We start from the raw sequence: 27,001 nt of genomic DNA on the forward strand, positions 1-27,001 counted from the left end.
CTTTAAAATAGTTAACTAAATGTGTATTCAGCCTTTTTAGCTCTGGCTGGTTTAATGTGATCTAGATAACCTTAAAGCAGTTTAACAATGTGTCCCTTAATGACACCCCTAACTCAAGCAAAGACCTTTTGAGTGTGGCCTTAAGTAAAACAAAAACTATGGTTAAACCCCATATTTGAGCTGGTTATGTGTTTCTTTAAAGGTGACTATATTAAGACATTAGAGGTCAGCACATTTGGCACTTGAGGAACATGTAATAGTGAAGTTCTGTTTTAAGCATGTCTTTGTTACTGCTTGTTGCCGTGAGACTGCATGAAGACTAATCTGTAATTTTGTGTCCAACACAAAGCTCGGAGCTCAGCACCAGGGAGTCCCCAGTCTCCTGACTGGCACAAGGAGTTTGTCACTGAGGCTGATGCTGAGATTCTGGCTCACTCTGGAAAGATGACGCTACTCTTTGAGATCCTGCGCATGGCAGAGGAAGTAGATGAAAAAGTGTAAGTGTGTCTGTGCTCTATGTGCAAATAAAATATTTTTGGCATTTTCTGTCATGCAGTTGGTTTGCAGTGTTACTTGAAATGACAGTGATCTGTAACTGTGGTAAAGTGACTTTTGTGTATCTTCTATCCTCTTCTGCACTCAGGTTGGTGTTCAGTCAGTCTCTCATCTCTCTGGACCTGATCGAAGATTTCCTGGAGCTTTCTTGCAGAGCTAAAGATGAACAAAAAGTCTCTCCATACAAAGGTAGATTTCTAATTCATCAAGCTCTCATTGTCCTCAGTCAACAAGCCTGTCAATGAGTTAACTTTATTATTTCACTTAATGATCCCCCAGTTGCCTATGATCAGCTTCCCTCTTAATGTTAGTATGTTATTAAAATCATAGAGCAATGTTAAACATGATAAGCCAACTATTGAGTCATGGAGCTTGAGCAGGCAAGTTGTTGTGTCTCAAGGTTAATTTTTGTGGTTTTACGCTGAAGTCTTTGAACTGACTAAACTGCGTGTGAGATATGAAATAGGCTTCTTGATCACATCTTTGGAGAAAGCTGAAGTATTTTCATATGGAGATGCAGGTTTCACACTCGTAAGACAGCCCGCATGCAACATGTATTTTTGTACATGCTGGTGTGCTTATTACCCTTAAACACACACAGACGCACACATACACACCGCCGCTGGTGTAAGGTCATGTTCCTAATTAAACTTCAGCAGCTGTTTTTACTTTCATTTTGAAAATGATTAGACCTTGACTTTTTATTCCACAAAAAATGTTTGCTCAAGGGTTTGTAATTTGTAATGAAAAGATCACAGTGCCGTAATTGGAAACATACTGACATGTTGGTTATGAAGGCTGGTAGGGGGTTGGCCATCTTGAAGGCTAAACACGGCTGGCCTTTAAGCAACACAACCGTCTATCTGCTGTCTGCTAATACCCAAACTAAGTCCTTCTGACAAGGGAAAGGCCTAGCTGATTGTGGCATGTGTTTTTGAATGTTTTGTGGAGCATAGATGTATAGGTTGACTAGTTTCTTAACTTTAACATGTCTGTAAAGGTGAAGGCAAGTGGTTCAGGAACATAGACTACTATCGCCTGGATGGCTCCACCAATGCCACCACCAGGAAGAAGTGGGCTGAAGAGTTTAATGACACCAGTAACGTAAGGTAATACTTTTATTTTAAATAACAAAGAATAATTATAGGACCAAATTAACAAACAGCTAAAATTTAACTAATGCTTAAAAAGTAAAAGGTTCCATTGTTCATTTAAGAGCACTAACTTGCCTTTCACTCTCCTGCTGTTTTTCCAGAGGTCGTTTGTTCCTCATTTCAACACGAGCCGGCTCTCTTGGTATCAACTTGGTGGCAGCCAACAGAGTCATCATCTTTGATGCCTCCTGGAATCCGTCCTACGACGTCCAGAGTATCTTCAGGGTCTATCGCTTTGGCCAGATTAGAACCGTCTATGTGTACAGGTTCCTGGCTCAGGTGAGCTTATTAAACCGTATAGGTTATTTCTGTAGAAAAGCTGTAATTATTCTTTCTTGACATTTGATTTTTTTTTTTTTCAGGGTACAATGGAGGAGAAGATTTATGACCGGCAGGTAACCAAACAATCTCTGTCATTCCGGGTGGTGGACCAGCAGCAGATTGAGAGGCACTTTTCAGCCAACGAGCTGGCCGAACTCTACACTTTTGAGCCAGACTTGCTGGATGATCCCTCAGGGAAGAAGAGCAAAAAAGCCACGCCCTTGCTTCCTAAGGTAAACATGTACACATGTACGCTATGTATGCACTTAAGTTGTTCAAATAGGCTTCTGTGTAAGACTAAGTATGTTTCTGTGAATTCAATTCAGAATGAATTATACGTCCTTTTGGGCTTTGACGAGCCATTGACTTAGATTTCATGGTTTTCTTTAGACAGATCCCCAAAGGAAATGCAGAAAAGCGGCTGAAACCTATTAACAGTAGTTAAACTGTCTTTTTTTTCTTTTCTTCAACAAACATGGCACAGAATGCCAGTTTAAATGCCAAGGTTGTTTTTCCAAACTAGCACCAAGTAGTATGTTCTTCCTTTTGAAGTTAAGCACTTCAGTGATAAAGTGTTATTTAAACACAATGCCAGGTTGTATCCTGCTTGGCCTTTCCGGGATCTTTCGATTTCATAATCCTAAACTCGCATTTTCTCCCCTAAATGCAGGTGCTGTGTCACTATTTGGCCCCCCTGGGGTTTAATAAGAACACACAACCCTTACATAGGCCATCCAACCTCGCACAGCTGCACAGATTTTTGTTTACTGCTATTTACTAAATAGTCTTCTCATTGCAACACTGCTTCTGCCCCACTATAAACCTGCATTCCTCTTTTTTCATTAATTCTTAGCTGTCTTTTACTTCTCTGTTGATCTTTGAATTACTGCCATCCTTTCCAACTCCTTTCCTTGTTCTTCAGTCACACGGTTTATTCAGATTATCTTAAGTGGTTTGTTTTGGTACGACCTAGGTACACTCGGCAGAGACACATCAGTAAACACAATGTGTAAGACAAACACTGTATAGCCAACTCGCTTGCTCTTTCACCGGAAAATCGAGAAGCCTTTCAAAAAAAATCTTAACTTCCATTTACACTGTCAAAAGGTGGGCATTAACAGGTAGGAGAGCTGCATGAATCCACACTGACATCTGATATCATTGATCTCACCTTCCATATTCCTCCTAAGCAGGATTAGTATACTTACAGTGCAACGGAGCACAGTTGGAGATTTAAAGAGGAAAGATGTGTTCATTGAGCAGCCGCCTGTTAGATGTGTATGATCTTTAATGAGCCCAGTGACATTTATGTGACACAGTATTAAAGACGGAGAGGCTGACAAGCTCTTTAACAAGCTGACCTGTTTTGGCCAGGGGGTTAACTATGATGTGGCAGCAGGGCTGCAGTATTACGGAAGGAATTTGCCGTCTGGAATGATGTGAAGATGAGTCAGACACCCTCCATCACTTTCAGCCAACAACGCTCCGCACAGAAGGAGAGCATGATTTGAGCCACGACACAGGGAGTTTTTTACCTCTTCTTCTAAACTCTTCACACCGGGAAATGCTGTTTTCTCATCAAGAGCAGGCATATTGCTTTAAAACTCGGGTCACACAGGCTACATATGCAGTGTTTTGATAATTGGGCTTAAGACGCTGAGTTGGTCTCATTTTAGGACTAATCTTTTCCTGTGTAAAGCCTTGTAATGAGAAAAGCTCACTAAAGAGTTGTCTTTTTTTCTCTCACTCCCACCCACCTCCGCTCCTGTTCAATCTTCCCATCTATCTGCTTCCTGCCAATATCCTGCCGTGGTACTTTCTGCTCCACCCTCACCTCATATCCTACTTTTATCTCCACTTTCCTCCCCCTTGTCCTTACTGATGTCCTCACTCTCTTCCCTGTCCACCATTACCCCACCCTGTCTTTTCCCTGCCATCTTCAAGACCATCTGTTGCCCTAACTCGCCATGCCTCTGAATGTTCAAAGCAAGCTCAGTGAAGTTGTTTTTCTTTTTCTCCCTCTGGCCTACCCTGCGTGATGAAGGGTCATTATTTAAACCCCTCTCTTAAAGATGTCTCTGCGCTCTTCAGAGAAACTAATTGGAGACAAAGGAAGCAGGAGCACTTCCTCCTAATGACAAAGAAGGTCCTCGCAGCCCAGACACGGGATTTTGACTCCCCACCCATCATGAGACACCCCCATCTATTTCCTGTTCATCATGCTCGTCTCTTCCGAGTTTTTCGACAATTTTTATACAACTTTGCTGCGTTCTCTGCAAATGTTGCGACATAGTGCACTGTTGGTCAAGCTGGCAGGCTGTGGGCGTACCGCCCTGTATGTGTTCTCAGCAGGTGATGGCTGCAGTGGTCATTAGGCGCTCTGTCAGGTACACTCAAGGGCTGTGGGGAGGCTGCCCTCAAACCACAGTATATACAGGAGCAATAAGCCACACCATGCTTGTCTCATTAGGGGTAGGAAGTCACTTTGACCTTAAAGGAAACCCCCCCTTGTCTACGCTAAACATTATATATCACCAGGCAGTGATGTTCAGTGAATTACAGGAGTTCTTTTTGAGCTGAAAGTTGTGTAAATGCGTTTTCTGGTGTACCCAAACTCGTTTTGCCCAGTCTACTGTATATCTGCTTTGGTAAGTGGTTTCTCATACTTCCCAGAATGCTTTTTGCCAGCTGTCATAAAACATGCCTGAGCTTGTTGCATTGCAGGTGGAGAGAACACTAATTATAGTAACGGCAAGATATTGTGTTGTTGCAGGTGAGAAAAAAAGTGAGAGCCATGGCCGTCATTAGCTGCTTTCTGGTCTGTTGAGACTACCGTCTATAGAGATATTGTCTTTGCCTTTTATCTGATGAATCTCTGTATGGGTGTTGAACTTTATTATGCATAGAGATGGTTGTTTTCACTGCTTGCAACTGATTTTATTTGGCTAGTCTGAGATGTTTAATTGGCGGTGAACAGGAAAAAAATTAAATGGGCTTACAGTGCCCACTTACAGTGCCTGTTTTTAAACAGTGTTGTAGTGCTGAAACCATATAAAGATGGAAGGCTCTGAAACCTCTTTCTGTAACTTCTTTGAAAACAGCAATCGGACATTCACACCCACTTTGCAGCATAATTGGTCAGCTGTGCAGAGGGGAGAAAGAGGCAGGGTTTGAACTTCTCTCTCAAGCTTTCCTTATTCTTTCTTTAAACAACTATTTCTGTCACTTGTTATGTGTGCAACCCTATAACTACCTTCCAGAAAAGACTGTCGGAAACTTTCCTCACATCTAAGTGATATTAGATGTGATATCATCTAATGATACGCCTTCCAGTGTGGCCATTCAGAACAGCCAATAACACTTGTGATTTCAGACACGGTTGGATAGCAAATCTTATGAACCACTTCTTCTGTAGCATAACCCGACCCTTAGACTGTAGAACATCTCATGAGAAATGGCGAAACCTGGAAAATTTTAAGGCTCTCCACGCCCACACTTTGTGATCGACTGCTACAACAAGTGCACAGCCTGCTTCTCACTTAAGATTTATTCAGAAACCGATTTCCATTTTTTGACTTTTCCCCTCCTGGTACACTTCCACCATTATACTTTAATTGAATCCCTGTGAATCCCTCCAGACCTGCCTGTCCAGCTCCAGCTGGCCAATCTTGTAGTGCGCTCTTGTAGAAATACACCCCCCTACTGCTACTAGCTGAGGCTTGTTTTTATAGGAATGTGGTACGTTTGTCTTTGTTTAGCCCTTTGTTAAATGCATGATTTTGTTTCTTTGTTAACTAACTGACAGCTAGATAAACCCTCTGACTTGTGTGCTGGCTCTGGAGGGTGTAAAGATAACGTGGTCCTGAGAGCAAGTTAAGTTAGTTTCTGCTGAGCAGCTGTTTAAGAGCAGGCCACGGGGTTATGTGTATCATTCCTGTGCAGCTGGAGGAGAGAACGTTTTCACTGGCTATGTTTAGGTATTACAAATATCTCAGCCACTCCTGTCTTGGCAACTCTTTGGTGCTATGCTTAACTCACCTGTGCGTCAAATGTAGTTTCTGGCTTTGACAGCCACTTTGAATACATTCAAAAACTAGACCACTCGACTGACAACTGGGGATCTCTGTTACTTTGCCACTTTCAGGCTCATTTTCCTCTTCCTTTAAGTCCCTTTTTTTTCTTTTCCTTAACAGTACTTTTATTATTTTTATGTTGGTATCCAGTCAAACCTCTGCTTCCCCATGTGCGTGTGCGCGCGTGTGTGTGTCATTGACAGAAATAACTGTAGAAGCACGGTTAAAGCAGTCTCTGCACAATAAGCGGCTGTTTAGGTGCAGGAAATTGGGTTAACATGGTTGAGAATGTTCTCAGCTCAAAAAATATCTGATAATGTGGCCAACAATCCTGCCTGCATAGAACCCAGAGCTGTTAATGCAGGCGGGTGTTTAATTGCATCAGACCTTTTACAGTTAAGCGTCACCTAAAGTCTATTGGTAAAGTACGCATTGGTGCCTGTGCCAAGTTGTAAAGTCCACATGAGGCCCACTTATGTGGATTCCCAAGTTTTCATCTTTCTGATGTTAGAGCTGCTGAGTTTGAAAACTGCTTTACATCATTTATGGACTGCTGGCAGTTGGGCCATTTTCATAATATATACATGTACAAGAATCTGGCTTATGTAGCGCATAAATTGTTCTCTCAATGAAAATGGTTTCACAGTGGTAAATGTCATGCATGTTGGATGCCTTGTGTGTATACTAATTCTTGTTTACTAATCTTAATTGTTAAGTTTCTTTGCTTAGTTTAGTTTTCAGCAGAAGCCCGAACTTTCACTTGGAGCTTGTTTTACATTACGAGCACATTTGCAGACCCTTTGTTGAATAAAAGGCTTCTTTTTGCACAAAGGGGCTGTTTAGAATCAAGACAGCAGATTATCAGGCCCTCGTTCAGACTGATTCTGCTGAGGTTCTTTGGTCTAAACTGAAAGTCTTGAGCTTATCCTCAGAGGTGGACAGCTACATCCACCGTGAGCATTCTGTGATGCCAAATGCTGAAGTTCCTTCACAGATTTCACCCCCCAGAAATCCTCACCCTGCTTCCCACATTTTTTTCTAAGAGGGGGAAAAAATGTACAAGTTGAGTTGAGTGGGGTAATTTACCTCTTTCTGTCTGAGCATATGCCCACCCAGCTTTTCTGACTTTTTGCCTCCCCTGCAGTAAACTGATAGGCTTTTACATAGCAGCTCCATAAGGATGACAATAGCCCAGGTCAGTTTACCTACGATAATTAGTGCTGGCTTGACGCACACGCACACACCACACACACCACACACACCACAAACAACACACACAAATTGAGCACACTGGGATTGGAGATGGACCGGACCACCCCAGAGCCATTTCTGGTGGGGATTACTTAGATGTCCCAGAATGCACTGGGCTTCAGTGGGAGCGTCTGTACTGTCATTTGACCTGCAGCTCCACTGACCCGTTACCTTGTCAACATTCAAAAGTGCTCCTCTTTTATGCATTTGAATAAAACCTACATGCATTTCTACAGACTCAAAAGATTACAGATTTCTTTCCATATATAACTTAAACTTTAGTAGTTGACATAAACTACAGCATTAACCAAAACATTTAAAAAAATCCCAAATCTTTAGCATGGCTAGGGCTTTTTCAGATGAGTTGAGCAACTGGGGTGTTTTTCCCAGTATGACAGTCTTGTTAAACAGGCAAGAAGCTGCCAGCTCTGGCTGTACTTGTCACTGATTTAAAAAGAATCCAGATCAATCTTTTAGATTAGGAATCAACTGCAAGATGTGCTAAATATTGCAGAAATTCTTTTAGCATTTTCAAACTATTGAAATTCCTATTTCCCAAATGCAGAGGACAGTTTGTTTTGCATCATAGTCAGAGTTACGTGCCATCCCTCTCCTCCTTCTTACAATTACAAAGCAGTAAAGTGACAATGAGTAGATTTATTTTACTCTGTTATGGGGGGAATTACTGACTAATCAACTTTCCCAGTTGAACCTCTGAGCATCCAGCCCTTATCACCACTCAATGAGATTTAGCTTTGTCACAGAATGTAATCATAACGCATGTTGTATCTATACCATTGCCAACCTATAAGAACCGTGTTGGCATGTACTGTGGCCTTTACTTGACCCTGTGCCCACCTACATTGGCAGAAAAAAAACATGATGGATGCCTTTCATCAGAGTCAGGCCAACAGGCTCTTCTGTGCTTTTATGTCCTAATTAGAGAGCAAAAAAGCAGTTGAATCGCTGGCTATGTCGCTGCTCCACAATGTCTGGTTGTTCAGGGGTGGCCTGGTTTTTCCTGATTGAGTGTGATGGCTGGGAAACATAAACATGTGTCAATGAGGAGCACAATTGGGTTGTAGGAGGTTGATGAGTATAAGGGTGTGCAGCTCTGTGGCCTTATCTGTCACTCTCTGGAGATGTGAGGCATAAAAATAGGTTCTTATGTAGTGTTAGTACAGTGCACTTCTCCCCCATTTTAAGGGATTCAGTTTCACTCTGTCTGTCCTGGTGTTTATTTTCTGTTTATCCAATACAAGTCTGCAATCACTGCTTAATTTCATAGTTTGGTGTTTCTTTTTCTCCCTCTCTAATACCAGTGACATCTATGATTAATTTTGTTTGTAACTTCACACTCACTGTCACTGTACAAAGTGAGACAGAGAAGGGCAGGAGAGGAAAGCAGAGCCCCTCTGTGAATTTGGCCCGTGTGGATGTTAATGATGCAACTTCTGTATGACGTTGTTTCCAGATTGCAAAGTTCCAGCTTAATGTAAAGCAAAGTCAAGACAAAGAAAAGCAAACGTGCTGCAGAGAGAGTAATTTAAACCATGTTTGTGTGAGCAGAGCCTGGCCCAGCTCTCTTAATTTTACTCAGGTATTGTTTTCAATAACAGTGTAGCCATGGAAACCAAAGCCCCCCAAAAACCTTCACTTATTTATGTACTTTTTTGTGACTGATTTTGTACTTGTCCTTTTTAATCCTCCTACAGGCAAGTTGGAGCAATTATTTTCTAAAATCCAAGAACTTAGATATGAGATGAGGTTGGATTTGTGTATTCAGGTCTTGTTGACATATTTGTAATTTTTGCCACGATAACAATACAGGTACACATGCTAACTGGTGCCTAATTTTTCCAATATGGAGACAAAACTGCTAGATGATGGCCAGATACAAAATTCAAAACCAAAGCTATGTCTAGTTTCGGTGCAGATCTCCTGTTGCTAAGTTTGTTTCAGTAAAGGAAACATTTTCACCTGTGAATATTCATACCAGCATGTTTACATCTGTGCATTTAGGGCTTTTACTGTGAAAGGTATGCACAGCCTTTGTCAAGGTTGAAAGCATACAGTCTATGGTTGAAAGGAGTGAAGTTTGCCTTTGGTTCATACTACGGACTACCTTCAACGTTGAGAAGAAGACCTGCATATACCCATAGAGCCATAAATATGCAGTGTGGGAACATTTTAGTTATATACAAAATGACCAGGGAGTTGTTGTTGAAGTTTGATATCCAATTTGGAAAGTGAGCCGTTAAAAAGTGACCGCAAAGGGTCAAACACTGTAAACATGCTCCGAGATAATCATCCACCCCTTTACGCCCTTACATTACATTGGAGGGGATCTTTTAATGGCCAGAATGGATGGGAAGAATAACAGTATCAAAGTTAAAGCTGTTTCGGTGTTCATATGGTCACCTGACTTGTTTTAAGTCAGACTTGAAATATTGTGAACCTGTCTTGTTATTGCTATGCTAAATATATATTAACTTCTATTACTCAGCTAGCCAGTGTGTCTTTCTTCACCTTCTTCAGAGCTATCTCTCCCTCCCCTTCAATGATGACCTTGAAGTCACTGTGACCATGTCTGTCTTTTGTCATCTTTCGTAGGATCCCTTTCTGGCTGAGATGCTCCAGAACAATAAGGACCAGATCATGTGTTACCATGAACACGATTCCCTGCTGGACCACAAGGAGGAGGAAGCCCTAAGTGAGGAGGATCGCAAGGCTGCCTGGGCAGAGTATGAAGCAGAGAAAAAGGTAGACTATTGGGAAAAACACACAAACATGCATGCTACACTGTGGCATGTCCACCAGTTTCAAAGTTACAAACAAGCCCATGTGTCCTTCGTTCTCCAAATCATCAAAGTGTAAGGTGAGCTAAGTGAGGCACCACTGACATTTCAAGATGTGAGCTAGTGTTGGATCTATACAATCCTTTTATCACGTAGAGTACGCAGATGACCGGGCCTACCCCCCCTACTACTGTGATCGTCATTATGGCCCACCATCAGGCTAGTGATGTGTTCAAGTAACTGAGGCCGCCCAAGCAGATTCAGTATTACTGTAAGTACGTAAGCCTGCAGAGGGTTAGGGACTCCTCTTTTATCTGTGTTACACTCTTTACCCTTTTCTCTTTCCCTCTTGTTATATTCTTTTTAGTCTGTCTCCTCCCTCTTTTCCTTACTTGTGAGACAAATCAATGGGCAATTAGTGGGGTTTATTTGGAGAAGTGCATGGGGGGTTAGGGTGGTGTGGTTGACGGGGGTTGTAAGAGAGCACCCACCCACCCTTGTAATCCTAGATTCTAATTCAGCCTAACGATTATTTTTCCAACACACTCTCCCTCCTCCTCTCTGTGTGCCTTAAGCAGCTTTTCCCTCAGAGAGAGAGGGTTCCCAGTCACTGCAAAAAAAAAAACAGCCAGTGGCGCTAAGGTCGAATGTGAGGATTTCAGTTACGTTCGCATCACTGCAATCTGTCATACACTTAAGATGCGCAAGTAATCACTTTCGTCCACAAGAGGCTGTTGTATACTTTGTCAGAGAAACAACTGGAACATAACCCGGCCTCTGCTAATGTCTTCACAACTTAAGGGTTAGCCGGCGGTGGCCAGGGAAAGCTATGTGTATGAATATCAGATTTGCAACTCAGGAAATGGGAAAAACTGTGAGAACATGATCAGGCGCCCAAAACTAAACTGATCCCAGGAGCCCTCAGCATCACTGGGATGACTTCAGCTCAGTGCAAAGCCTAGAGAGGCTCATGTTATAAATTTTTGGTTTTGGAAATTAAGTCTAGATTTTGTGTCTGTCTGAATGAAGATGAATGAAGTCTGCAGAGCATCTGAGAATGCAGCTCAAGTCCAAGAGTGACTGTTTGTTAATAGCAAACCAAAAGTGAAGAGAGTGTGTGTGTGTTAATGTGCGCTGTGGTTTTGAGGTTTTGTACTGTTTAGGCCTGCACACCTGCCACTCTGACCAGGTCCAAAGATCCCCCACTGACACGCGCACGCACGCACACACACACACACACACACACACAGACACACACACACACACACACACACACACACACACACACCCCTACATACCGGATGGCCAGATTACAGGGCACAAGAAAACCATCTGTAGCACAGGCTCAATTACACACAAACCTCGGCATCCTGCTGGTCTTTACTGGGACAAGACTGTTTACTTCAGGTCACTTCTCTCACACACGTCTAATACAACAGGAACAGGCCAATTCCAGGAAACTTGTCACTCCTGCAGAGTGAAACAAGTTATGTGTTAAGAGTTGAAAGCTTTGCTGTCAACATTACTAACTGAACATAAAGAGAAGAGCTGGACCAGTCACAGTGTGAATGAGGCTGATGGGTGAAGTGAAATGTTGTCTCTGGCCAACCACAGTTATGGCATACAGACTCTCCCATCATGCCTTTGGTGGCTCTTAACATCTGGCCAATTGAAGTGTATTAATCCTGCTCTTCTTTTGGCTGCCTCCACTTTTTCTGTGTTTCATCTCTTAGGGTGTGTCAATGAGGACCAACTTCCAATCACCATACCAGATGGACATGGGCACCTCAAACTACTTCTCCTTCAACATGGCGGCTTTGGCCTCCATGACCAACCAGCAGCTGGAGGTAAGTAATGAGCTCCACATGCCCCTCTCCTGCCCCGTACTCCTCCCTCTCCTTCCCCCACGGCACGGCGCCCCACATTCCACAGACCCCACTGCTAATTGTGACAACAGTCTAGTAGCTGGCTTTCCCAACTCTGCCCCACTCCTCCATCCAACAGTTTGTAATACTCCATGTCCGGGGCAGCAGTTATTTATATGTGGTAACTTGTTTTTCTTAATAAGGAAGTCAATTGTAAAAAATACTGAATACTCGCTTCAGTCGTTATCATGGCATGTAAGAAATTGTTGTTGCAGCGATATATCAGTCTTTTTTTTTGCTGGTATCCGCAGCCTGTAGGCCAAATGATACCGAAAACATACATGCCGTAAAACTCAGAACAGGGAGCTGAAATCATTTCTACAGAGCTGCACTTTGGTGATAATTCTCTGAGGGAGCATGGACTGAAGTGTAGATGTGATACAAAAATATTCTTTGATCATGAAGCTGATTTGTTACTCTATAATTCTCTGGCTCATTGAAATGTATGAACTATACTGCAGACTCTACAAACGGACACAGTCACAATAGAGTGACAGCTGACACATCAGGGGAGCCACAATATATACGTCTAGTGAATGAAATGCTGCTTGAAAAGAATGTTACCTGCAGAAACACTGGCACTGTTTTTGCAACTGTAGCGGAGATGGTTGTGTTTATTGCAACTAGTGTTCTTTTTGGGGCCTGTTTTACTTTTAGTTTTATTCTAGTCTTTGTGTCAAGCTGTCATTTTAGTTTTTATTAGTTTTAGTCACGGTTATATTCTTTTTAGTCTAGTCAAGTTTGTCGACTAAAATTCTGAGAATTTCTGTCTTTATTCAGAATTGTCCATGACTATTTTTGTCTAGTTTTAGTCAACAAAAATTGTATATTAGTCTCTTTTTAATAATGCAATTATATTTAATCAATATAATGAAAGTACCTAGTAGTATTGATGGAACAAACATTTTCTTTTAGCCAAACCCATGCAAATATCTTTTGTTAACATGCATGAATGGGTCTAGAAGAAGTCATTCAAAAACATATTGATGCCAAATTCAGTTCAGTGTGATTTGCTCTGTGAAAAACAAAACTAGTGAAAGTATTTGGCCAACAAGGGAAGCTTAGTGCACTTATAGAGTGATTGAGTCAGTCAGGTAGGAACTAAAAACACACTTTACACTCACACACACGTTAACCCACGTCTCTCTCAAACAAATATACACACACACACGCTAGTCACACACATTTGTTCTCAGCTCCGGTGGCTAACGTCTAAAGCTAGCGTTAAAATCCGAAACGTTAACCTTAGCCTCATGAATTGGCACATCGCATGAGCTTTCTAAAACAAAAAGTATCGTTACGTTAATGTCTTGACTTACCTAAATGTTATTATGGGATGCCCTGAGATGTCTCATGGTGTTTTTTCCTGTGATTTTGTTGTCGCATTTCTCCCTTTCTTTTTCCACAACACATTCAGTTTTCTTTTCCACGTCTATGTAATTAAAGTGTTACCAAATGTTGTTTCTTCTTTTTCTCCCAAAGACAATCCCCGGCTGGCCGGCCATCAGTCCCTTTCTCAGTCTCAGACTTTGTTCTCATTTTTCTTTCTTAGTTGTTGTTAACGCTAACCCACAGCAGCGGCATCTTCTGAATCTAATAATAATAATGCCGTGTGTGGGGATTAAGAAAGTGATGTCGCCCAGACGCGAGACAAAGGAAACCGAAAAACTGCAAAATAATAATAATAATAACGTGACTAAATGAGATGAAGCGACATTATTTCGCCTTGTTTTGGTCAACGAAAATGAAGAGACATTTTAGCATAGTTTTTTATTTTGTAAACCACATTTAGTCTGGTTTTTATTCGTCAACAACATTGCATTATATATGTAATTATAGTTGTCACGTGATAACAATATTTCGCCATCGTTTTCGTTGACGAAAGCAACACTAATTGCAACTTCTGCTATATCTGCTGCGTTTCAAACACAACTCTTTGCTCACCAGAGCAGCTCCAGTCTGCAATTATGTTTGTCTATGCCCGTTCGAGGCAAACTCTCCTTCCTTGTTGATTGGTTATAGGTCATGAGTAATAGCTATCAGATAGTGCTGTGGGCGAGACTACAGATTGGTGATTACAGACAGAGAAGTGTTTGCATCAGAGCCAAAGTAGCACATTTATTTTAAAAAAAAAGCATCATGACAATCACAATAATATAAATGCTGAATATTGCAGCTGTTAATTGGTCAGAGATCTTTCTATGAATACCCACAGCTTTGTATCCATTGTTTTAGCAAAAAGCTCACTAGTGTCTCGTTTCACATTTTTGTCCTCATTTGTGTTCAGGACCTTATAAACCAGGGACGGCAGAAAGTCATTGAAGCAACAACTGCATTGAAGAGTTTAACACGGGAGTCACTGGAAGATACTATCGGCAGACTTGTGAGTGTCTAAATCATCGATCTATATTTTATCAACGAAGATAAATGTCAAACTTTTCATAGTGATTCATCTTCATTTATCCAAAGAAATGCTTTTAATGAAGTCATATTTCTGACACTGGTCTGCAACATGATGCAGTCGGTGTGATTATAGCTGCGATGGTGGTTGGGGTCAACATGTCTGAGCTATCCTCTCTCCCCACAGTGGAAGGAGAACCCAGCACTCACAGAGAATCAGGTCCAGTCCATGGCTCTGGGACGACAGGCCAGTGTGGAGCTGGAGATCAAGCGCAGGGAAGCGGCGTACAGGGACATTCTCACCAGGCAGCAGTCGGTAAGAACTGCTCCGTGTGCGAGCCACCGTAGCTGAAGACTAAATATATAATAATACAATATATGCTGCCAACAATTTACGACAAAACTAGGCTCTTTTATTATAAAAGAAAATAGCCTAGTTTGTTAGAATTGGCCGTGTTGAAAAAATCATTTATCACGATACTTTTCATTTTATTGACTCTGCTTAAAGGAGATATGTTACATTACAAAATGTAATTGAATGTTCATTAGTAATGTTAACATCATGACCAAGCCAGTAGAAACATTTGCTCATTCACTCTTTAGTCTAATAAGTTCAGAAAGTGATATAACCCAAATGTAATTCAGTCTATTACACCAAGAAATGGCAACAGTTGTATTCATAGATTTAAAAATCTTAATCTCAGTGATGTCTAGTTTCACATCACAGCTACTCTCTATTGCTCAGTCAGAGCTGAAAAAATGTACCGGCAGAAGCTAAAGATTGGACTGCAGTATTAGTATTTGTTTTTGGGTCTTTAGCTCACCAATGAAGCTCATTTTGACCCCTTACAAGCTCTTATTAAATTACTATCTCTTGAGACACAACTATGCTTAACTCTACAACAACAAGCTGTAATACTTTAAGTTGTAGCTTCATATTTACACTTAACAGAAAATTGGTAAAGGACCAGCTGCATGAAAATTCCAGTTTTCCAGGTTATTGCAGTTCGTGTGAAGAACAGGGCTGTAACTAACCATAATTTGAATCAATTAGTAGTTCGGTCTGTAAAAGGTATCAAAGATATTCAGTTTACTGTCCCAGATATTCAGTTTACTGTCACAGAAATATTAGTGATAGACCGATACATCTGCTGATATTATCGGCCGATATTTGCGTTTTTTAGGTGTATCGTATCGGCCCATGCGGGCTGCTGTGTCTGCCAATAGTTTTTTCCCGGAATTATTCACAGACAGGCGTCCACAGGCATCTCCATGTTACTGGAGACGCCTTTTTTAAGTTCAATACATGTTCCTTTTTTTAAAATTGAGCCTCGTAACATTTATCATCATCATTGTGTAATTTTTATGATGTAAATTGAGGGAGCAAAAGTCGTACTGGCTCGAAAACATCAGTATCGGTCATCGGCTAAGGCTGATGAAAAAAAACCGGTATTGGCCTCGGCCCTAAAAAATCTGTATCGGTCGATCCCTAGAAAATAGTCACATATAAGAAGCTGGATCAGTAAGGCTTGCCTTTTTTTCTGATGAATCAATTATCTTAATAATTGATTACTAATAGATTCATCTTTACAGCTGTAGTGTAGATTTTTCTTTAATTTCCTGTCTTAACCATATTTCTCCTAATAACCTGTTTTTTTGTACACACAGCATTTGCTCTCTTGTATTTAGTTTAATAATTCAATAAGCCATAACATGATACCTTTTTAGTGATGTTTTTTTTTTGGCACATTTCAATTTATATAGTTTAGTTTTTCTTGTCTCTTATCAGTAGTTTTTGCAGTGAGGTCTTGGTTGTTCACCTGGTACTTTGGTAAATTTGTCATTTAGTAGTTATTGTAACTGTCCCTCTGTGTTTGTTTCTGCCCAGCTGATGATGTTCGTGCAGAAGCTGATCAACAACAGGAAGGTGCAGGAGCAGCAGATGGCCATGGCTAACCAGGCCAACTACCTGAACCAGCTGGCCATACAGAACGGCATGATGGGAGGTGGCGGGCTCAGCCAGATGGATCTGCTGGGACTTTACCAGCAGCTCCACGGTCTGGGCGCCGATCAAGTCAGGGGCAAGAATCCTGGGCCCTCCAAGGGCATGTAGGTCAGAGGGACACATCCTCACCTCCCTCCCACTCAGCAAGCTGGCTCCCAGTGGGCCAGTCCAAGCAAGGCCAAGTTCTCTGTAACAAACACACAGTGACACCAGTGCTCAGAGCTCAAAGCAATCTGGTGCACCAAGCAGAGGGTGGAGTAGTTTTGAGACTAGGCTGCTGTCCACTGGGGCCTCAAGTGGGATAGACTCTCAGTTCTGTATTAGTTCACTGAGAGAAGGTGGAATATAATGTATAAATGACTGTGTGAAAGGAGTCTATTAGGAATTTCAACAGAAAAAAAATGTATATACCGCCTTAATGTTATTCAAGTTCTATATCTTCAGTTTTCCTTATTTAAGGTCAAACAAATTTTACCCCCAATGTTTTAAGCATTGTATTACTTTTTTTCTCTTAATAGAGGGATGCGTTATTATTTAAACTCAGTTTTTTATACTGTTTCAAATACGTAACTAAACCTGAGTGGGACCAGTGCCGTTGGTGACAGGATTCTATTATGTATGATTTTTAGCCCCAGTAGATTCCTTCACCAATATCTATCAAAGCAGACAGTCGATGGTGCTGCTATGTCCTGCTCTTTTTGGGAGATAGAAGAAAGGGATTAGTCAATGAAAACAGAAAAAAGGCCTTATGTTCATTTCCTAAAAAAAAAAAAAAAAAAAGCTCTGTAAAGTTCTGAGACTTGTTGAGAATCTTTTCTATTATGCTCTTAACTGTTTTCATTAGTTGTCGCTGAACATGGTAATGGAATGTTTGTGTTGTTCAAAACTGCCTGCCGGTTCCTATGACCTTTTTTTGTAACATCATTCTTATTGTCACGTGTTGTCTAGCATAGCACTGTGCGTCCTGTTCATTGTTTATGTTCCACTTGTGTTGATCCCAAGCTTGGGTGAGTGACTGGGTCTCACAAAGCACAACCAGTTCAGACAGATATCAGAGGGCCCAAAAGTTTCCCCTTTACCGCTCTGTCAAAGTTTGAATTATACGTTTCCACCATGGTCAATTTGATGGTAGTAAAGAAGGAAATCATATTATATATCTGGCTGATTTGTGTTCTCTGCTTTGTGAGAAATGCCTTCTGGACACTAGTCTCACCAGGCAGGCCCCCAGGCTACACCTGTATTCTACTTTGGCACATTTTTGCTTTGAAATGCTTAAACTGGTGTAGCTGTTAATCAAGAGGAAAATGTACATTTCTCACACAAAGAGATGTCGTCTCTAGTTGGCTCCTGTGTTTGCACAAGGTGTATTTCATAAATGTAGAGAAACTTTTTTGCCCTCCTCTAAGAATGTTCTTATGTTGGCAAATACACGAGATTTGCCATGAATCTGATCTGCTATTATCTTGATAAGTATTTAATATAACATTTAATAAAGTGACCAAAAGGATGAGCAACTCCTGTTTCCATCATTTGTTTTTAAGGACTGAAATACTGACCAAGGACCTACAGTTTATTCCTTCGCATCGTCTGATGATCGTAGATTTGATTATTCTGGTTAGCAACACAAACTTTCTTATACACCGCATAGTAATATATATGATATTTGAGTCTAAACATTGGGCAATAAAATAATGCTTAGTATTTTGGGTGCGTTGTGTGCCTTTATTGGACAGCTAACAGATGAACTTGAGAAGAAATGAGAGCTGTGAAATAATCTGCAGCAGAGCTTAGACTTAAACCAGGAACGTTGTAATTAATGGTCAGTGTTTTTAAACCCTAGGCCACCAGAACAGGGACACAATATACTTGTTTGGGTCCCAGTAATTTGTTTTTTTAAGAATTCCTACCAAGATTTTGAGCTGAGTCTTGAGCAAGAAATTTGGACATTAAAATAAAAATTTCAGTGCCCTCTGGAGGACTAACTATATAACCATGGACAGATTTATTTTACCTTCAAACAGCCACGTGAGCTGTTTCCCTCTGTTTCCAGCCTCTATGCTAAGATAAGCTATTTGTCTCATGGCTCCAGCTTCATATCTACTGCACAGATAAGAAGGTGGTATCGATCTTCTCATCTCATTCTTGATGAGAAGGCAAAAAATATTTCCTGTAATTTAAAACAGTTTTTTGACAGCTGAAAATCAGTGGACACCTGATGCGGTGTCCCTGTATTTCACACCCACCGCACCAAGTGCCTTTTGTCCCACTCTCTTCTCCCTTCAATCTTTCATCTATTTTTCCCTCTCCCGGTATTGTTTTCATTTCTCAGTCTGCCAGGGTTTTCCCCTGCATGGCTTTGACTTTTCCATTCCCCCCACCCCTCAGGGGAGCTTGCTCTCACAGCTTACAGATATCTGCCAGTGGCGAAACATTACAACTATTGCAGATGTTGAAATGTTGATCCCATCCCCTCTCAGCCCCAGATTACCACCACTCCAGGTTTGCAGCACATCCCTGCTGGTTCTCTGTGCAGCAGGCAGCTGTTTCTGTCCATTGAGGCTGCAGACTACACTATAGTGGAGTCTGTGAGGCCCCTTCAATGAGCAACCAATCACTGCTCTAAATCCAGGCTGATGTGTAAAGCCAATTAGGAGCCAGGATCCAGTTGCATAAGGAATCTGATTTTGTACGGTGGATGTAGGCTGACTAAGACCTTATGGAGACAGAGAGGGTCTGTGCACATTACTTGGTAACGGGTTTATGAGGGCAAATTGGCATGGGATTGTATCGTGTTTTCCTCTGGGAAAAAATGTGCTGTATCTTCTTACCTACATATTTCGGACAGCAGGGCATTCAGGATATTCAGTAACTGCTTTAAAAGACATTACATCTGAGGTATTTTGATAATAATGAACGTGCGGCAAATAACGGTCAACTTATCTCTCTCAGGCTTTTGAAAGATCGGTCTGTTCATTATCAGGTGAAAACCTGAAATGTCAACCTCACGGTGGGACTGGAGGTATCACCGGTTTTATCAAAGGTCTATATAATGATCATTTTCAGGTTTTATACTTGAAATTTTGGTTTTTACTAGTTGAGTTTAGTTTAGTTTTAGTTTCTACATGTTTACATGCTTTCTTTTTCATTTTTTTCATACTGTCTGCCTGAATATACCTGTATGAAAGACTTTGCTTTAGCGCCTGTCTCTTTAAGACCCACTACCCAAAAAGCCCAGTCTGCTGTGATTGGTCAGCGTTTCCGGGTCTTCCACATCTGCGCTCTCTGTGTCTCTGCATCATCATTGCAGTCGGGGAATGACTTTAATGACGCTGTAGCAGCACTTTCTACCTATATATAGTATAGTTGTGACATCACAACCGTACCGAAGTCCCGACGGCTCATTTAAAGGCACAGTCACTGATATTTTCACAGTATCCTTTACACACTTCGACCTGCTTTTTAATTAAAAAAAAAACATGGAAATCTCACTTTTTACAATATGGGACCTTTGAGACTGATCCTGTAGGGACCACAAATGTCTGCACAAAATATTATGGCAATCCATCCAACAGTTGTTGAGATATTTCAGTCTGGACCAAAGCCCGACTGACTGAGATTGTCATTATGCTAGCATGGCTTAAAATAAAAGGAAAGAAATGCAACATTCACATAGATTCTACATCTGGTTTTAATTGGTACATCAGATTTTTATCCAAGCAAAAATAGTCTCTCACAATGAGTTCTCAATAGCAGGACAATTTTATTGTCATGTTCATTGCAGTTTTTTTGTGTAATTTCAGTAGAATCTACAGTCCAGATAACTTCAAGTTCATTACAAAATAAAGTCTTTGCAATAAATAAATATATAGATTTATATTTATACTTTATATGTAGAAAATAAATATATTGTACATCTCATAAATAGGATCACCCATATGTACACCTCAGCTGCTTGCATCTTTAGTAATGTTCATGACGCTGAACATTACAAGTCACCACCCTTAAAAAAAGCCCATCACAATTCTTTACAAACCACAGTCAGAGAAGTGCTTTTGCTTTTGCTTAATCGCTAGTTTTGCATACAATTCCTACAAAGACGCTGCTTGATATTTTATTTAAATGTGATGAATGAGATCATTAGACTCTGATGATTACCTGCGAGGCCAAGAGAGCCTATACAGCTGGGACCAGGGATGTGCAGTAAGTGCTCTTTCATCCATCACACATCTTCTTAGAGATTTTATTCCCCTCTTTCATTGTTAACTTGGAAGACAACTTCATAAAACTCCAGTTTGTTCTATGCCTCGCAAACATTCTTCTTCTTTAGTACCAGGCTGTCCCAAACATGTAGTTTCTTTCTCTCCTATCTATCTCTGTGTATGTGGAATGGGCCCTTTCTTACATTTAACTGTGTATAGTGCATGACAAATGCACAATGTGACTTCTGCAGTGCTTCCCGTCAAAAGTCTCTTCTTGGTGTTCTCATAGTAACCCCCCACCAGCTAAGTGCTGCTCAAAACCATTTGTCTACACATTTACCTCTAAAAAGTGGTTATCGAGAGAACATGGCACCTGAATTGATCGCCCCACAGCTGGGGCAGTCATGTGGGCCTCCTCCGCCCATGTCCATGCGGTGTTTTTTTTTTACGAGATAACTTCCCCACCGACATCCAGGAACATGCACAATGTTTATGTCAGTGCTTGGCAGTGGGCCGAGGCGCAAACACAGTGACCTCAGGGAGGGAGCTGAGGATAAACAGTTCTGTACCAGGTCCCAAACAACCCCCTCTCTCTTCTTCTTTTATAGTGACCGGTTCTCCCAGTGTAAGCACTGGTCACCTGTACTGGAATAAGTCCCTGTACGCTTGTGGGATCTTTTCGATCTCTACCGGTCTGGGTAAGAAGTGGGTGAGTTTCTGGTGTTTTTTAGTCCTGTTGCCCTCCCTGGGCGAGCCGTCCTTGTTTAAGGCAACGTAGTAGAAGCGTCCCGTGTCCGTGTGCTTGTACAGAGTTGAAGCGTAGGTGTTGTACCAGTTCTCCTCAAACTGCTCCCTGAACACGCATTCTGCTGTCAGCTTCTTCTGCCGGGAAGAAAACCACACATCAGTCATAAGCTAAAAATAATGCAGTAGAGATTGAGATGGACATTGACACTTTGCATTCCACTCTTCCTGATATGCTATTTTACGTATACCCTTCCTATTCTGTGCTGCACAACAAAACCAGTAGAGACTCATTAAGGCAGGTGCTCATTATGACAAAAGAGGGGAAGTCATTACAAGCTGCTTTCCACTTTACGCCCCACACTCATTCCTCAGACCTGTTAACCTCTAGTTGTGCGCGGAGAATTGCAACAAGAACAGGCGTATAATCTTCTCTCGCTTTGTTACACACACACACACACACACACACACACACACACACACACACACACACACACACACACACACACTGCTCTCAAAGCCTCGGTCTTCACTGACAGCGCAGCATGAGCGATGGCTGTGGGTTCAGCAGGTGAGAGTATGCTGCTGGCTGAGTGAGTGTGCGAGAACACTAAGAGACATCAGGGCTCGAGCTGCTCTCCTGCCAAGACCAGTCAGTCATGCAGCAAGAGGGGTCCAACCTCAGTCGAGTCCGGGGTATAGGCGAAGACCGAAGGCCACATGTGAACCCCATACGAGGGTGTTACTAGTCTCTCCCACAATTTTCCCTTGGTCCAACTGTTTTATTTGGCTAGTAGGATGTGGCTTCTTCTCTACACAGCGAGATAAATATTTCATGATCAGTAAGTATGTCCCCTTAACACACGTTACAGTTCTAAGTGTTTGTGCAAGAGTCTCGGTTTTTATTCCAGCAGCAATTTTGTTGATTGGCTGTCAGGCTCTGCTTGGCTGTGGCTATGTGGTGGAGCTGTTGTCTGTAAACACAGCCCTGAGGGCACATGACTGGGCCAGCTCCAGCCTAATACACACACACACACACACACACACACACACACACACACACACACACACACACACATACGATGCATGCATGCACGCGCGCACACACAAACCTCATCGGATCAAAAGCTTGTCAAGGTCTGACGGTTGTGGGACGGAAGCACCCTTCTACCTGCCCCCCCCACCCCCCCTACCTCCTGGCCTCTCAGCTCCAGACAGACGTGTCTGCATCGCTCCCTCTGTCAGTCAGGTGACTCAGTCAGGTGTGCAATTACCCCCCACCCACCCCCACAAATCACTGCCTCCCACCATCACCTGCACCCCCTCCCCTAGGGTCAAAGCTCCAGGATGCCAGACTCTGATAGCACGCAGTAACAATATCTGCACTTTCAACATAATGGCCGTACTTAAAAAGTAGCGTCTGTTCGAGATGTTCGGGGCCGGGGGGTGAGGGCTTGGGGGGGTCTGAGCCCTAAGAGGCCCTCAGGTAATGCCCTCGGACACCTGATACAGGTAACCCTCCCATACTTCCCCTTCATTGTCTTTATCTCTTCCCTTTCCTCTCTCTGTCTCCAGATACCGACCACATGAGAGGAGGTCAGCCAGGAGGAAAAAAACAAAACAAAATGTTCTCTAGACACTACATGTACTGTGAAAAAGCACCAGATATTTCTGCTATACTGAACACTGCAGTCCAAACTTGAGTCCAGCTGTTCACAGAGAGGTAATCTCCACCAAATTCACCCACACAAACACACACACACACACACACACACACACACACACACACACACACACACACACACACACACACACACAATCAAAGTGACTCCAAACATTCCTGTCTCCACTTTGGGGAAATATGTAAATATTTCTGCATATGTGAAAACTAAATGAAGAGGTTGGTTTGCTCTATGAAGCTGTAGCTTTTCCTTGAATCCCTAAAAAACAAGCATAGTTTCTTTTCTTTTTCTTATTTTGCATCTGAAAGTGTTGCTTTTGATAATTATGCGTTGGACCTTTATTGATTTCTGTGGTCCACCTACTGAAAAAAGAAAAAAAAATTGCAGGAGAGAGAAATATGTGACAGAGAATGTGAGACTCTGTGAAAGAAACACGCTTGTTTTGTCTCACTGCAGTTTTCCCATCTTAGCAGACGTGAACCTTGATAACGCTCTCAGATTGCTCCTGAAAACGTATTATTGATAGCTCAGTCCTGACGTATATTGTTTAAAAAAATATATTTTCTGAGAGTGGCTGGAAAAATAGTGCATTCTGCAAAACAAGTCATGCATGTCGAGTGCCAGACTTGTTGTGAATGGGACCTTGGGCTGTGGCGAGGGCGGGGTTGTCAATGAAAGGAGAAGGTTTTTGACTCACCGACCCATAGAGCTCTCCTTTCTCATTCATGCCGAGGTAGAGTCCGGCGTCCACCCCTCTGATGCTGACCAGACCCACTGCCAGACTGATGAACTCCAGGATACCTGAGGCCACAGACACACACACACACACGCACACACACACACACACACACACACACACACACACACACACACACACACACACACACACACACACACACACACACACACACGCACAAACAAACAAAAACGTCAGGAAAGCCCACAGACACCTCTCACCAGCAGCAAGTGACAGCAGACCAGTCAAAAATATGCACCAGTTAACTGGTTTCGGGAGCTTTATTTGTGCTTGATTGTGTCCTGCAATGTTTCTTTTTGGTTATCATTCCCATATGTTCAAAGAAAAAAAAGGAGCTTGCATCTCCATTGTACAGTTGAAACAAATGCTGTTTGACCACTGAATAACTTATTTTGTCATTGACCATAGCAGAAAAGACACACATGCACTGGATAAAGATTGATTTGAATTTCTAGCGTGCTTTTTATAAAGCATACATCACTCACTCAAACATAAAAGCTTGTGGTGCCTATAAATGTGTGCATCTTGTCTTTTGGACTTCCCAGTGGCTACTAACGCAGAGTGAGAAGTCCCTTTTATGAAGCAGAGATGTGGGTAAGTTGTTTAGTGGGCTGCTGACTCACTGGAAGTTACAGTAAAGCGAACATGTAGGCCTACTTCAATGGCAGGGAAACAAGTGGTCAAATTAGAAGCCATTGGCTGTTGTGATACAAAGGTTCGTCACAGAGGATCCAGCTGGCTGTGCTGACTGGCAGAGGCCAGCTTACAGCCACCTGGTCCCCATCTCCCCGACCTCATCTGATGCCAGAGGATGACAGAGAAGATCCCTCTAATTTTTTTTTTTTTTTTATGGGGTGAAGAGTGTGTTTCGTATCCCTCTAATCAAAGCCATATCTTCCTTGCAGCTCTGACAAAGACCTTGTATTTTAAAACTAAGTGAAGCCAGAAACAAACACGCGGACCACCCATCCCTGTAAACCGGCTTGTTTTGGCTGAAGTCTGAACATTAAACCTTCCCTGAATTCCGCAGTGGTCATGCTCTAATTTAGAGTTATTCCGCGAGCGAGCCGTCCTGCACCTGCGAGATGACTGCATGGACATGAGGCGCGAGACATATGCGTATCTGCCCTCTCTGACCTCATTTGTTTATCGTTCTCCCGTGAGCCGCACCTCGCCCCATTTACATTAATGGTACCAAATCTTCAGAGCTGCCGGCGCGTGCGCGCCAAGTTGTTGCCGCGATCGCTGCACGCGCACGCGCTGCTTGTTTGTGGCAGAGACACCTGCCTCCCATGCGCAACGGGGATTGGCAGATAAAGGTGAGTGGCTCCGCTTCGCTGCGCGCCAGGTGATAGTGACGCACGAAGGAGTATTCAGTGGGGACGCGCTGCAGGAAAAAGCCTCTTAATTAAACACACTGTTTTAGATGAACATCGATGAGAAGTATCTTAAGTGATAGCACGGTAGAGCATGGCAGAACTGTAATTACATTTTAGAATATTTATAATTGCTTTCGAGATTCCCTGAGGCCATAGTTCACCCCTTTTCATTTAGACCTCTGACAAATAATTGTAGGCTATATAAGGAGTTTCTGGTGGTTATTACTACTACTAGCCTACTACTAAAAATATGAACCGTGAAAAACCATAAAACCATAAAATATGAATAATAATCACAATAATAATGACACAACTATAGGCCTATTTCTGACAGAATCTTCAGTATTTCTAATTTCTCATACTTAAAAAAGAGGAAATGGCCTCACCGAATCTGCTGTGGTCCTGTCTTGTCCCATGCACGGTCCCATTGGGGAATATCTCCAGCTGAAAGCCGGTCCTGCAGTAGAGCTGCCGCCGCCTCAGGATCCCTTTGAGGTGTCCGAAATCCGTCGGAGACCCCCGCTGAAGCCTCCCTTCAATCTGCCCCAGCCGCTCATTCAAGCCCACTGGAGGCTCCGGTAAGGGCATATTCCCGAGTGCAGGAAAGCTTTGTAAATCCAAGTCGATTGTCCCCAGAAAACTCCCGACCTCAGCCATTGTGTGCACAGCTGTCAAATTAAGCGAAGGCATTAAAAATGTTCGGTGACTCGAGGAGGGAGAAAAGTTTACACAAGTCCAAAGCGTACCCAGCGCGCCGTGCTCCTCCAAATAACCAGCAGCTGTGCCTTTCAGTTTATTGATCGCCCTATGCTATAATCATCAGTTTGATATCTCTGTTTATCAGATGGAAAGACTCTATTATATACATACTCCCCACGCATTCTCACATTGGATATTCAAACACAAGCCACGCCTGGCTGGCATCCCTTCTTACGCGCATCAGTTTCCTCACTGAATGTGTACTTTCAGTCCAACTTTTACCACTGATGATGCCGCTGTCTATACGACTGTGTCACTGCTCTCTTCGTAAAGCTGTATCTATCTTCCCGACCGAGCAAATCCAACTCCAGAAGTATCTTCTCATAGCTCCTGCGCTCCTGACTGCGGTCCGAGGCTGTCTGATAAAACCACATCACCGATCCTGGCACAGGGAACTCATGGCATCAGTTTGAGGTGCGTTAAAATGCGACAGGGATGCAGGAGCAAAGATCACCGTCGTTCGAACCCAAAGGGAAGCAGACAAAAAAGCCGAAAAGCTACATTTATCATAAACTGTAACAACCACTCCACCACAGAGGCAATCCATAATTTACAATGAATGTTTTTTGTGGTGACAAAACAAAAAAAAAGAAAGGGAAAAAAAAAGAAAAACCACAAAGCATCAGACGAACGTTTCAGAACGTTTCAGATTATCAAAATAACCTGTGTATCATCTCAGAGCAATCCAACCTCCTGCACAAGAGTCAGTGCCAACCACTGGACGTTTTCATGAGAGCATTTTCTCCACCTCCTTGTTGGAAGCAGGTGCTTCCTCGCCCCTCTGCACAACGTTTGCAATGTGCTCCAGCAAACCAGCAGCTTAACCACTTGTACTACTGGCAAGGAAGAAAAAAAAAGGAAACTCCAAATGCTGATGACGTGTAGATTCAAATCTGAGTGCTGCAGAGACTCTATGAGCTTTTGGAATCAGAGGTTATTTTAGATGTATATATATATATATATATATATATATATATATATATATATATAAATAAATAT

At 42.3% G+C, this 27,001-nt stretch overlaps 2 protein-coding genes across 3 annotated transcripts in view; one reads left to right on the forward strand and one right to left on the reverse strand.

The window, feature by feature from the left end:
* Positions 1–17,977, forward strand: part of atrx (ATRX chromatin remodeler) — a 36,463-nt gene extending 18,486 nt beyond the window's left edge. The window contains exons 25-34 of the mRNA XM_083915539.1: positions 350–497; positions 644–744; positions 1,556–1,664; positions 1,811–1,988; positions 2,072–2,263; positions 9,968–10,117; positions 11,886–11,999; positions 14,365–14,460; positions 14,665–14,793; positions 16,366–17,977. Of these exons, the coding sequence (XP_083771665.1) occupies positions 350–497; positions 644–744; positions 1,556–1,664; positions 1,811–1,988; positions 2,072–2,263; positions 9,968–10,117; positions 11,886–11,999; positions 14,365–14,460; positions 14,665–14,793; positions 16,366–16,590 (1,442 nt within the window). The 3' untranslated portion in view covers positions 16,591–17,977. The remainder of the gene's footprint in view (positions 1–349; positions 498–643; positions 745–1,555; positions 1,665–1,810; positions 1,989–2,071; positions 2,264–9,967; positions 10,118–11,885; positions 12,000–14,364; positions 14,461–14,664; positions 14,794–16,365) is intronic.
* A 2,579-nt stretch (positions 17,978–20,556) lies between these two features.
* On the reverse strand, positions 20,557–26,444 carry fgf16 (fibroblast growth factor 16). 2 transcript variants are annotated; one of them, XM_083915684.1, is made up of 3 exons: positions 25,630–26,444; positions 23,805–23,908; positions 20,557–21,560 (listed from the first exon to the last, which is right to left on the reverse strand). In XM_083915684.1, the coding sequence occupies exons 1-3, from the start codon at positions 25,931–25,933 to the stop codon at positions 21,318–21,320; spliced, it is 651 nt and encodes a 216-aa protein (XP_083771810.1). In that variant the 5' UTR covers positions 25,934–26,444; the 3' UTR covers positions 20,557–21,317. The 2 variants fall into 2 exon arrangements, with proteins under 2 accessions (XP_083771810.1, XP_083771809.1); XM_083915683.1 differs by having other exon boundaries at positions 20,557–21,563.
* Positions 26,445–27,001: the final 557 nt, after the last annotated feature.

The sequence above is a fragment of the Echiichthys vipera genome (assembly GCF_963691815.1).
Source record: "Echiichthys vipera genome assembly, chromosome: 6".
Lineage (NCBI taxonomy): Eukaryota > Metazoa > Chordata > Actinopteri > Perciformes > Trachinidae > Echiichthys > Echiichthys vipera.